We start from the raw sequence: 13,661 nt of genomic DNA, 5'->3' as shown, positions 1-13,661 counted from the left end.
ATTTATATTTCCCAGTCCTAGTACTAAATCTTCGAGCCAGAGTAAAAAAAGACTTGTATTATCACATGCCCAAAACCTTGACCCCTACAACTTAGAGGAGTTAGAGTTGTGTACTATTTAACATGTACTGTATTTATTTGAAACTTAATCAACTTGATTTACACCTGGCCATTTCTAACAACTAATCACTATCATTAGTGATTCCAAACCATTCACTTGCCCTCATTGGCCTGTAATTCCACAATCTTCTTGACCTCCTTTAACATTGGATAACATTCTCCTTCAGGAAGATTATCATCTTCTCTTCTCCTTCTGTAGTCTTTCTATCTGGCAAAATCAATACGTTCTTATTATTTCAGCTATCATTTCTATATGGATAGTTCCCAGATTTCTCTCTGTTTTAGCTGGAGATGTAAAATTGCACAGCTACCGACATGTAGTTCCAGATATTTTGCTACAACCTGTAACGTAATGTGAGAAAATGGCTTGTTATCTAAGATTGGAGCCAGTAGTGTAGGAAGCAAAAATCTTTGTAACTGAAGAAGTGGGGCCGCTATACACTGAGGATGGAATGGAGGTTAAGGATAACCTAGGCATGGCCCAACATCTAAACAAGTACTTTGCTTCAGTTTTTAATAAGACTAGTGAGGAACCTTGCGATGATGGAGGGATGATAAACGGGAATGTGGATATGGAAGTGGATATTACCGCAACTGAGGTAGAGGCCGTACTTGAACAGCTCGATGGGACGAAGTTGGAAGGCCCGGACAATCTCCATCCGAGGATATTAAAGGAACTGGCGCGTGAAATTGTGAGCCCGTTAGCGAGAATTTTTAAGCAATCGATAAACTCGGGGGTTGTGCCGTATGACTGGAGGATTGCTAATGTAGTTCCTATTTTTATGAAAGGGAATAAAAGTGATCCGGGTAATTATAGGCCTGTTAGCTTGACGTCCGTAGTATGCAAGGTCTTGGAAAAAATTTTAAGGGAGAAAGTAGTTAAGGACATAGAGGCCAATGGTAATTGGGACGAATTGCAACACGGATTTAGTAAAGGTAGATCGTGTCAAACCAATCTGATCTCCTTCTTTGAGAAGATGACGGATTACTTAGATAAAGGAAATGCGGTAGATATAATTTACCTAGATTTCAGTAAGGCGTTCGACACGGTTCCGCACGGGGAACTGTTAGTCAAATTGGAAAAGATGGGAATGAATATGAAAGTTGTAAGGTGGATAAGGAACTGGTTAAAGGGGAGACTCCAGAGGGTCGTATTGAAAGGTGAAGTGTCAGGCTGGAAGGAGGTCACTAGTGGAGTCCCTCAAGGATCGGTTTTGGGACCGATCTTATTTAACCTTTTTATTACTGACCTTGGCACAAAGAGCGGGAATGTGCTAATAAAGTTTGCGGATGACACGAAGCTGGGGGGTATTGCTAACACAGAGAAGGACAGGGATACTATTCAGGAAGATCTGAACCACCTTGTAAACTGGAGTAATAGAAATAGGATGAAATACAATAGTGAAAAGTGCAAGGTTATGCATTTAGGAATTAATAATAAGAATTTTGGATATATGTTGGGGGCGCATCAGTTGGAAGCGATGAAGGAGGAGAAGGACCTTGGGGTACTGGTTGATAGCAGGATGACTATGAGTCGCCAATGTGATACGGCTGTTAAAAAAGCAAATGCGATTTTGGGATGCATCAGGCGGGGTATTTCCTGCAAGGATAAGGAGGTGTTAGTACCGTTATACAAGGCGTTGTATATATTCATTTGGAATACTGTGTGCAGTTCTGGTGTCCCATGTTCAAGAAGGATGAATTCAAACTGGAACAGGTTCAGAGATGGGCTACAAGGATGATCCGAGGAATGGAAAACCTGCCTTATGAAAGGAGACTCAAAGAGCTTGGCTTGTTTAGCCTGGCCAAAAAAAGGCTGCGGGGGGATATGCTTGCTCTATATAAATATATCAGGGGGGTTAACGTTAGGGAGGGAGAGGAATTATTTAAGTTTAGTACTAATGTAGGCATGAGGACGAATGGGTATAAACTGGATATTAGGAAATTTAGACTTGAAATTAGACGAAGGTTTCTAACCATTAGGGGAGTGAAGTTCTGGAACAGCCTTCCGAGGGAAGTAGTGGGGGCAAAAGACTTTCCTGGCTTAAGACAAAGCTTGATAAGTATATGGAGGGGATGTTATGATAGGATCGTTAATTTGGGCAATTGATCTTGGATTACCACCAGATAGGTCTGCTCAGTGGTCTGCAGGGAGATGTTGGATGGAATGGGAACTGAGTTACTGCAGAGAATTCCTTCTTGGGTGCTGGCTGGTGACTCTTGCCCACATGCTCAGGGTTTGGCTGATCGCCATATTTGGGGTCGGGAAGGAATTTTCCTCCAGGGCGGATTGGCAGGGGCCCTGGAGGTTTTTTGGCTTCCCCTGCAGCGTGGGGCACAGGTCGCTTGCTGGTGGTTTCTCTGCAGCTTGAGGTCTTCAAACCAATTTTGAGGATTTCAATAACTCGGTCCTGGGATAGGGGTTGTTATAAAATTGGATGGGTGGGGTTCTGTGGCCTGCCTTGTGCAGGAGGTCAGACTAGATGATCAGATTGGTCCCTTCTGACCTATGAGTCTATGATGCGAGAAACAGGACTTCCTCACAAGCAGATAGATGCTGATAAACAGTTGTGTGCTGCAGGAATGTACTCATAAGGCACTTCATGTTAATACTGACAAAATGGCCCCATAGAATGCTTGATGCAGGGGACAGAATGCTCACTGAGAAATGCATGGCACAGTGCTGAGGGATGGAATTAAAACAATGAACTTAAAAGTGGTGCGCCTGCAGTCCTTGTAGCTTTCTTTTTTGTGCTTGTGAAAAACTTTTGTAAGCTGCACCAGTTCAACTGAAATTGAGCTAAAGATTTTATCCCAGGTGTTCCAAGAAGTCATTGCAACCCGTGCTTGTAAAACCTGTAATGGAAATTGTGTTTGCAAATTTAAGGGGTCCAAACTATCTGGCACAATTCTTTTTTGCCTCTTGTAGAATTTTGGAATGATCCCTTGTAATTGTAAACAAGCTTTGGTTGTATTTCTTAGAGAACAAACCCTCTTAAGAACCTTTTTATTTAATTTTTTTAAAATCCAGTACCTGTCACAGGTACTTGGGGGAGGGGAAAGTGGACAGATGAATTCTACCTTGTTGTATTAATATTTTGACAAATATCACAGCATGGAGACTACTTTCATTCAAGATGTTCAGAAGTTTATTCACTGCCAATAGTTAAGGCTTTTTGTGTTAGTATAATGAGACATACTGGATCTGAAATCCTTATAGCTTGTTTTAGCCTCTGCTATTAGACTTTTGGATCATGAGTTCAGTACAACACCAGTTCTGTGTTTTGTTGACCTTCAGACCTTGCTCTGATTTTTTTTTTTTTTCAGTTTATTTTCAAAATTGGCCTTTAAGATCCAATTTGACCAATGACTGCACCACACCTTCGGGGTTTGTGTGTGTATGCGTTGTCTGACTTACTGGGGAAAGGAGTATACCTCTTTAAGGACGGGGGTTATAAATGTTGCATGAGGTTGCTGAATCACCCCCCCCCCCCCCAGCTGGCTGGACTGGAAGAGGGCAGGGGAAGCCCTTTTTCATCTGGACCAAGCAGAGAGGCACCCATCCTCCGAGCCTTGAAAGTGGCAAAATACCAGGTTTGGTCAGGATCTGCTATAGGCACTCTGCTGCCTACTCCTTTCTTGTTGGGCTGGGAAGGAATTTTTCCCTCACTGCCAGGTTGGCCAAGGCAGAGTGTGCGTGTGTGTGTGGTGGTGGTGGTGGTGAGAGGGGGTATTTCAGATGGAGTTTGGGCGGGGCTTAGTTGGAGCGACTATGGAATGGGGGTTAGGCTATGATGTAGCAACTCATTCTGTAAATGTGGGGCAGATATCCGGTGCAGATGCTCAGTAGAGAAGGGATACAGTGATCAAATAAATGGTTTGGTAAAGGATTTAAAGGAGTATTTGTTAAAGGAGCAGAAACAGGTTAGTGGCTTCTATGACTGCAATGGCAGGGAGACGACCTTTCTCTCCTCCCTTATAGCCCACCTTATCCTTCATTTGAGGGAGCGGGAATGGTAAGGTCCCAGCAGCATGTTGGCTGGGGACCAGGGTGGGGGAAAAAAGGAGGGGACTGATGGAAGTCCCCTGGGTAGATATTGAAATGATCATGGAGTTACCTACACTGTACACTTTTATCTGCCAGGTACTCTCAGACAGTTGTTAATAAAGATGCAGCCTAATTAAACCACATCCTGGCCTTCTTTGGGTATAGTTGGACAATTACCTATTTGTTTTGCCCTGAATTTAATCTCATGGTGATAGAAGCTAGTGTTCTGTGATTATGTGCTTGGATCTGTGGCATACTCTTCCTCCAGCTATTAGAAACTTTCAAACTCATTCTTCATTTGTTGTTGCTTTCAGTTTGTTCAGCCTGTATTGTAGAAATATACAGGACTTCACTAGGTTCTAGGTGACTCATTAAATACTGTATATGGTATAATAGTCATGGGTAGCAAGTACAACTCAGGACTGTCAGTCCATGCTAATTACCATGTCTGGATTATAATCTTAAAGATAAATATTAATCCAAATTTTGAGTTGCTTTAATTTTTGACTTCGTCCATTTTAAGAGAAATTTGCTTCACATTAGAAATGTATTGTCACTAACTAGTAGAAATATAGGCTTAGATTTTCGAAGGGACCTGAGCGAATTAGGTACCCAACTGTCACTGAATTTCAATGGGGAGTTGGGTGCCTAAAGGCTTGTCTACATGATGGGGTAATGTGCTGTATGGGAATGTGATTTCTAAAGCATACTAACATGTTGTGCATGAATTGATCCATGTTGATACTGCTAGTATGCTTTAATGTGATGTTTGAAGTAGTACGTTAAAGCATTGTAATGAACCTTTAGTGCACACCAGCAGGGTCTACATGACCTACTGATGAGTTACACATTATTGCACTTTAGAGATCATACCCTCTCAGAGTGAATTACCTCACTGTATAGACAGCCCTGACTCCCTTTTTCTTCTTTAAAGAGTTCACTTGTATTGATTTAAAATTAAGTTGCTGAGTCACCAAACCACAGTCAGAGAAATGACTAAAATTTGAATTCTTTCATCCCATTAATTCTCCATTTCCTTTGCAGCTTAATTCTGTTCATTGATTGCTGTGCATTGCTTGCTTCCTGAAAATCAGATACCTTGTACAAGAGAATTGAACATGTGTATTATGCTACTGTATATTATAGCAACACTCTATTTGAAGTTATGGATCAGCTTGCATAACTCCTGCTTTTAGTAACTTGTAACTTTCTGGAAAAAATATTATTTAGGGTTTTGGTTTCTTGGTCCCAAAATAAATTTTGTATGTGTGATATTTTGTGTGTGAAAATTGGCCATTTTGTGGTATTCCAGAATGGAAGAGGTGTGTTTTTTTGTTTTTGTTATTCCCCCCTTCACATCTTGAGGTAATTTTCAAACAATTAAATTTTAAAACTTTATATACTTTACACATTATCCCCAGTTATTGCAATTTCCTATATTTAGTGAAGAAATTTGACTTGGAAATAGTGAAATTAATTAAATTAGAAATAATGAAATAAATTTGAAAACTGCATGCATGGACAGGACTTCACCAGGGCTGCTAATCTCAGGATGACCAGATGCAGTGTTTCAGATGTACACAGTGGGCTAATTTATGGCCAGGAGTAGATGGATTCAACTCAGTTGATTTTGGTGGATTTATACCGTGCTGAAAAAAATGCCCAAATCTGGAGTGCCGCAGACAAGAATATATACAGGTGTATTTATTTTCATGATTAGATACGTGTGTGTGTGTGAGTGTGTGTGTGTTGGTGAAAAGATGTGAATTTTACATACTTGAAGCAAATGTAATACATTTATATAAGCCTGTAATAATTTCTGTAAACACAGATTTGATGCTTCGGATATATGCAAATGCTGTTATGGGTCTTTCTAGAGCTGGAGTCTCCCTGAAGATCAGTGCGGGTTCTGTTGTTTATAAAACCCAGAGACATAAATACATACCAGGCTGGGAGGAAGTTGCAATTCCTATTAAAAAAAACTATACTTAAATTTTTACTTCATATTTTATAAAATCTTGCATGTAATTTTTTTATCATCTTAGATGTAAAATTTCTTATTAAACTAGGTGTCATCACATTCAATTTATGTATTTGCAGGATTATAGAGTAATTTGTGTGCATTTTCAGTAGAAATCTGTCCAGTATTCTTTTTAAAGTCCTCTGCAGCTTCATATATACTCTGGAATAAGAGTACAAGTATACAAACAGCAGAAATCTTACCGTTACTTTTTAATTGCACTGGAAACCATTTTATTTTTAATAAAAATTGTCTTTTCATATACTATTTGCAGCTCATAGACTGCAGAATTATGCGTTTGACTATATGAAAGTGTAACCAGTTTTCATAATCAAAGTTGAAAAAAATGCAGTATGTGTGTATTAACAGTGAAAAATAAATTTAGAGTTGAGTTTTAATAATCAGCTACTTCTGGTATCATAATTTAAGAAGTTTTAGGTGGATATTCATCATGTTTAAAAAAAGAAGATGCTAAAAATTGGCTTCATCTACAGCCTGTTTTTTAATACTATTTTGAAGTTACGTTGTTTCCCTGAGTCAAAATCCTCAGTGTTAACCACTACCATTAACATTTATTTCATGCAGCATTAAGTTTATAAAACTTGTGATTTAGATTAATAGGTCTAACAGTTTCTTTAAAAAATGCTGATGTCTACAGTTACCTTTTTAAGACACTAAGAGTTAAATCAGTGTCTTTTCTTAGTTAGAACTGAAGTGTATTCTCCCAGTTCTTGTGTGAGGACTAAGTAGTGTTTCCATAGAAACTCATGGAATAATATGTGTTTCTTCACTGCCCTTCCTCTTGCATTCTGTTTTGCTTATATATCCATACACAGAAGTATTCTTAATCACATTCTCTTATAATGGTAGTTAAAAGGAAACAAGCATGTTGGAGAAAATTTTCAGATATTCAATTCCTGCTGTTTTCTAGGTTTTTTTATTGTAAATGAAAGTAGAGGTTTAATATTGCTATATGTTGTTTTGGTTAAACAAAAATATTTCTGAAGTGATACTGTCATTAGGAAACTAAAGTAAATCCCAGAATGTTCAGTGTTTTTACATCAGCTGTCGCTATAAATGCCATTTGGAAAAACATGTTTGCTCTGATATGATAGTGAATGTGTCTTCCCCCAGGAGATTGTTTTTAAATATAGCTCATTTTATAGGGAACGTTTTGCCATTCAGTGTACACCAAGGTTAAATAAACATGAAAATTCCTGAAATAAAGGCAGTGCTGTGATATTTTTTAGAAATGGCAAGTTCAAGTGAAGAAATATGTGCTAAATTGGCTTATATCATTATGCAGTTGTGTGTCAGCCTCACCCATCTCGTTTATGATATGAACTACAGATTTGTTTTTACGTGCATTACAGGGTTTAGATAAATCCAACTTTTTCTAGTAATTGAATTACAAAATGGTCACAGTCTGCTTCTGGAATTCTTTTTAATAAAAAAATTAATTTAAACACCAAGTGCAACACATCCTCTGTTGAGAATATTTTAACTGTCTGCTGGAGATGAGTTTCTGACTTGACTGAACAAAAGACAAGTCCTTGTATTTTTGGGGTGTGTGTGAAAACCCTCAAGCAAAGTATGGCTATGAAATTTTTAAATGGTTGAAGTTGTGGCTGCAGATATTGTGTGTGTGTGTGTGTGTGTGTGGGAATGAATTTATATGTATGAAGAATTTTAACCTCTTCATCTGGCAGTGGCTACCAGAAGATGATGTCACCTTGAAGCTGATTGGTTGTTTCAGCACCTAGTGCAGGGAAGAGAGAGAAAGATGCCGGCACAAATCTCAGTGGTGGAGCTATGGTGTTTTCTGACGGTTTTGGATAGAATCTTTGATTGGTATTGAGAATCTATTGTGTGTAGCCATGTGAGGTATTGGGAGCATCCTAGTGTGAGGGGAATTAAGAGCTATCAGAGGAATGAGGCGGTTGATCTGCAAGCGGATCTGTGATTGTAAGTTGCAAGATCTGGGTGGAAGGAATGAGACAGGGAGTGTTGGTAGACACATTGTGGGAGGATGTGTAGCAGAAAATGCATGCATGAGCAGAGGAAAAGGGAGAAGCATTGCTCTTGGATAGCTTGGAATTAACTGAATATTATATTCTTTTTGAGATGATGGTGGACAGGAAACATTTAACCTGTGCAGAGAATTTTTCTTTTTGTGATGTTGACTGTGTGTAGGATTCATTTTTGTGTTTAATATTACAATGATAATTTCAAATCCAAAGGCAGTATTGTATAAAATCTTCTGGTGTTAAAATGCTTTTTATTTTTCTTTGTCATCTGTTTCCCATGCCACAAAGGGCAAAATTAGTATTGATTTTTATTTCATCTTCTGGTAAATTTCTGTGAAAAATGCAGCAGAGCAATTTAAAAAAAACCCTCTGTTCTCATAAGTAAATTTATTTTATGTATCCTTTTGTAGATAAAAGCTTTGATGATGAGGAGTCAGTGGATGGGAATAGGCCATCGTCAGCTGCCTCAGCTTTCAAGATTCCTGCACCTAAAAAACTCGGGAATCCTTCAAACAGTGCAAGAAAACCAGGTTCAGCTGGTGGGCCTAAGGTTGGAGGTAATATAAATCTACTCACACTCTGATATGTTTTCCACCAAACCTGACATAGTGAGCACAAATCAAAGAAATTTGAAGGATGATTGTTTATTACATACAATTAACAATTTTTATTAATGAGTCCTTGGTTTTGCTTATTCGATGGATGTAGTACTTTAGCTGCTATATATGTGGGTATATAAGCATACAGTTAACACATAAAGGGCTGCAAATGTTTATCTGTCATAGAATGGGTGTCATAAATCAAATGAACATGTGGAAGGTGGAAATCGGATTGATGAAAGTGCTGAATAAATGTATGGGTCTCTGATAACTTTCAGGACAACTAGTTATTGAAAAAAACATGTTTACAAAAAATCTGCAATAGATTTGTAGAATTCAACTTGTGATGGAGGCCCACTCTTTTTTCAAATGGTTGAAGAACCTTGATGTACCTCAACAAAAGGAGTGTGGGCATCTAGTACACCTTTAGAGTTTTTTGCCTCCTTAAACTGGATACAATAACTATGAAATATATTAAAAAACGGAAAAAGCTGGGCAATATACGAAACTGTTAACATGAATTATGTATAATAGAAATAAGCAGTACATGGCTTGTTCTTATTATGTATGGAAGTTAATCATTTTAGTTAGAGAAATCTGTTTGTGATCTGTTTTATCAGACTCATTGCATGGAGTTCATTCTAATTCAATATCTAAGATCTAACTATAAACTTAATTATTACTTTTTCCAGCCATTTTATCTAAGAATGAAAGTGAATATTTACCACTAGAAGGACGACACTTGGCATATTTGCCTACTCAGTATACAGCAAATGATATAGTTTGGGAAAACATTTCCATTTCTGTCTTGAAGTACCTGAAAATTAAAAGGATCTGATTTCAGCCTGCTGAGGGTGCAATTTTTTCATTATACCAGTCTTTAGATATTAAAAGCTATGAATAGCTAATTATTTTTAATATAGTGATTTTTTTAGATAAGCATCACTGTTTTGTTTGCTGGAACCTATCTGCAAGATTTTTTCAGTTCTAGGTTGCTCATCTAACATTGTCTGATAAATGTGAATTGCTCAGTGAAAACGAATTGACACAGATATATGTATTACGTGTACTCACCCACCAAGTTGTGGGGTTCATTAGCATACCAATAAGATGCAACTAATATATATCTTTTCTCCCTTCCAATATAATAGTACTTTATTGTTCACTGAAGATATTCTCAGAAGGTGATAAGTACCGACATAACAGTTCAATTTATGATGATGTTGGAGTGAACCAGGAAGTACATAAACAAAAGAATTTCACACAACTTGTTTTATTTTTTAAAGTTGCTTAATATTTACTTTTTTTTGCTGAATATCTTTTTCATCCTGGTTCTCCTGGACATTTAGTATGGGTATCTAGACTTAATTAAAACATTAGTTTTGTTTTGTAGGTCCCTTTTATGATAAACTGGTGTTTAAAAGAACAGGATTGTACATTAAGAGCATTGGACTATTTTTTTTCAAATGTTACACAGATGTGATACTAGAACTGAATTTTTGAGATTCAAAATTCCCTCTGTTACAAAGTAGGCAAAGTTCTTATCAAGCTTTTAAAATTGTACTTCTATTAACTGTAGCCACTCTGCTAGTATAATAAACAGTTAACCACTCTACTAAACTATCTAAAATTTTATCACAGAAGAAATATTAACTATAAAATAATAAATTTTAAATTACTGAAACTTTATTTTGCTTTTCTTTTCCTGATCGACTGCTACACTTTAAAAAACAAGTTTCAGGAAATTAGACTGTACAAAAGTAATTGCACTAGTCTAACAAAATTGAGACGTCAAAAATAAATGTTACTTTGCTTTATATATTTGCCTTTCCTATCAGTCTTCCCTTTTCAGTTCTGGAAACCTTAAAATTGTTTATTCTCTCGCTTTCTATATAGATTTAGCCAATTCATATTGCTGTAGTCAAGGTTTTGAAGATGTTTTAAAAAAAAGTAGGCTAGCATATTGGATGGAATAACTTAGTCTTCTCTTAGAGAAAGATTATACAATTGCTCTGAATGCAAAAATATTCCTAGTATATACATACTGTTTCCCATTCATTTCAGGCTGGTAAAGATAACAGAAGTTCTTGGCTTTTTTGGTTTTGTTTTGGTTGGGTCTGGTATACTGTAATCAGGCTAAGGATTTCTTCTGATTTGGGTTATGCAAAAAGAAAGTGTTGCCTCTAAAAGAAGAAAATTAGTCCTGGTCTGCACTACAGAGTTAGGTTGATGCAAGGCAGTTTACGTCAACCTCTCTAAGTATCTACGCTAAAATGTTGCTCCCTCTAATGTAACTCAACCATTATGCCAGTTTAATAACTTGACCTTCATGAGAGGCGTAGCACTTAGGTCTTTGTAGTTAGGTTGATGCTGTGTCAGGTTAGACACTGTTATTTATGGCAACTTTAGTGGCCTCCAGGATGTATCCCACAATGCCCCATTATGACCGCTCTGGTCACGGTTTTGAGCTCAACTCTTTCCTTTTAAAGCCTCTCAAATTTTAAATTCCATTACCTGTTTGCTTTGCATGGAGAGCTCACATAGCAACTGCCCAGCTGACCATGCCAGCTTCACGTAGCAACACACTCCTACCTGGAGTACACAGAGGTGGTGGATCTCCTGGTTTTGTGGGTGAAAGAGACTCTGCAGGCACAGCTCTGATCTAGCCATAGAAATGCCAGTATCTATGAGCAGATCGCTCAGGGCATGGGAGAAGGACTACAACAGGGATATGCAGCAGTGCGTGTGAAAATCAGAGAGCCGCAGCAGGTGTACCAGAAGGCAAAGGAGGCTAACAGTCGCTCTGGAGCGGAGCTGAAAACATGCTGCTTCTACAAGAGACTGCATCCTTTGTGGGGCCCACTGCCTGGGGATACTTCAGGGGGCTGGCCCCTGTAGTATATAGTGAGGAGGAGGTATTGGACGAGGAAATGGAGGAGGAGTGTGGCGAAAAGATTACTGGAAGATCCAGTGGTGCGGCAAGCCAGGAGCTCTTTCTGATGCCGGAGCAGTTGAGCCAGTCCCTACCTTACAGAACTGGCGAGCCTGATGTAAGGGAAGGAACTTCTGGTAAGCTTGCAGTTCATTTGCTATTTTTTAATCAGGATAGAAGATGTAGTGAAATAATCAGTAGAGGAAGAGTTGCTATCTGCTTCTTGTTCCCTTATATAGTAAGGCAGAGTGAGTCCTGGGGAATGCACACTGGGATGTCCCATGAATCCTCCATAGAGATCTCAAGGAAACTTTCTTGGAGATAGTCTGCAATCCTTTGCTGAAGGTTTCTGGGGAGGGCTACCCTATTTCTTCCACCGTGGTAGGATACTTTCCCAAGCCAGTCAGCAATTACTTCAGCTAGCACCCTTGCAGCGTGCAGGCTAGCAGCATATGGACCCGTTCTGTGTCCAGAAGTGTGCAGGGCTGTTCCCTTTCAGGGGTTACCCTCAGGAGTAAGATGCCAGCTCAGATCACCACCACCTGTGGAAAACAGTGCCAGTATTCAATTCAGTTGCCCTATTCCACATATGCTGGTGCCCATGTGCTCCCCACCCCCCTTGTCCGAAATTGTCCCTTTCTCCCTGGGCCCTACTCGCTGCGGCTGGAACTGCCACCGTGCTCTATGAATCCCAGTGGAAATAGTAGACTGTAGTAATTGTAACTTTTATGGATCAAGGGGAGTGAAAACACTCACAATAATACCTCTGTGCATTTTGTCTTTTGCAGCTGGAAATGTGGCCTTGAGGGTCTCACCATCCACACTAGTGGAGCAGTTTAGCCAGATGAGGAGAAGAAAGGCAACATGGGACTACATGTTCCAAGAGATCCTGCAAGCTTTTGCTTGGAGGAGTGCCCTTCTGGACAGAATGAGAAGGGAGAGTGCAGAAAGGAGAAACATGCAGCAAAAGGACGGACGCAGGAAGACATGACAATGCTTCTCAAGTGCCGGATGGACATAATGGAGACTCTTATAGATCTCTGGTCTAAGTCACCTGTGGTGGTCATCTCCCACTGCAGCCTATTGATAACTGCATTCTGGGACCTCCCTACTGATCCAACCCACCTCATATGTTCCAGGGCCGTTGCAGTACCATTATCCTTCCACTCAGAGGAAAAAGTACAGAGAATCACAGCCGCACATACTCTGACCAGAGAGAGAGAGTGGTGGTGTATTATTTGAAATGAGGATGAATGTTCTTTCCCTTTCAAAGGTTCTTTTCCCTGAATTTATATAGTTTGATTCAGTCACAATTGTTTTTGCATATGTTTGGAATAAATGTTTATTTATAGAAAATTAATTCATCTTTATTAGTTCACAACATAAGGTGGCTGGAGCTGACGTCATTAAAAGATAAAAGCAATAGGTGCATTCACAATATTATATTATCTCACACACAGCACTCTTTACAAGGTTCGTACCAGTATGCTAAAAAACAGTGCCCAGCAGAGCACAGTACAACAATAACACATTATTGTGGCTCACTATTGAAACAGTTTTTCAAAGCCTCTCTGAGCTTTATAGCTCCCTGTTGAGCTCTTCTTATAGCCCTGATATCTGGCTGCTCAAAATCAGCAGCCAGATATTCCACCTCTGTGCTCCACCCTGGTGGAAAATGCGTCACAGTTGTTATGACACGCACAGCAGGCAGCTATAACCATGGGGATATTTTTTTTCACTAAAGTCTAATTGCATGAATAGACAGTGCCAGCACTCTTTCAGATGGCCAAAGGCACCTTCAATAGCCATTCTGCACCTGCTGAGTGTGTAGTTGAAGTGCTCCTTGCTGCTGTTGAGGTGGCCAGTCTACAGCTTCATGAGCCACAGGAATGAAGGGTAAGTTGGACTGCCAATGA

At 39.1% G+C, this 13,661-nt stretch overlaps 1 protein-coding gene across 30 annotated transcripts in view; it reads left to right on the top strand.

Annotated features, from left to right (window-relative positions):
* The window catches only part of CLASP2 (cytoplasmic linker associated protein 2), a 292,183-nt gene that overhangs the window by 107,445 nt on the left and 171,077 nt on the right, over nucleotides 1–13,661 (top strand). For 26 of the 30 annotated variants that reach the window (XM_030551253.1, XM_030551246.1, XM_030551236.1 and 23 more), the window contains one exon: nucleotides 8,625–8,771. In XM_030551253.1, the coding sequence (XP_030407113.1) occupies nucleotides 8,625–8,771 (147 nt within the window). Of the gene's footprint in view, nucleotides 1–7,950; nucleotides 8,153–8,624; nucleotides 8,772–13,661 lie in introns of those variants that run through there. The other 4 variants (XM_030551258.1, XM_030551257.1, XM_030551256.1 and 1 more) reach the window with 1 other exon arrangement.

The sequence above is a fragment of the Gopherus evgoodei genome, chromosome 2 (genome assembly GCF_007399415.2).
Source record: "Gopherus evgoodei ecotype Sinaloan lineage chromosome 2, rGopEvg1_v1.p, whole genome shotgun sequence".
NCBI lineage: Eukaryota > Metazoa > Chordata > Testudines > Testudinidae > Gopherus > Gopherus evgoodei.
This window is presented reverse-complemented; position numbering and strand designations above follow the sequence as displayed.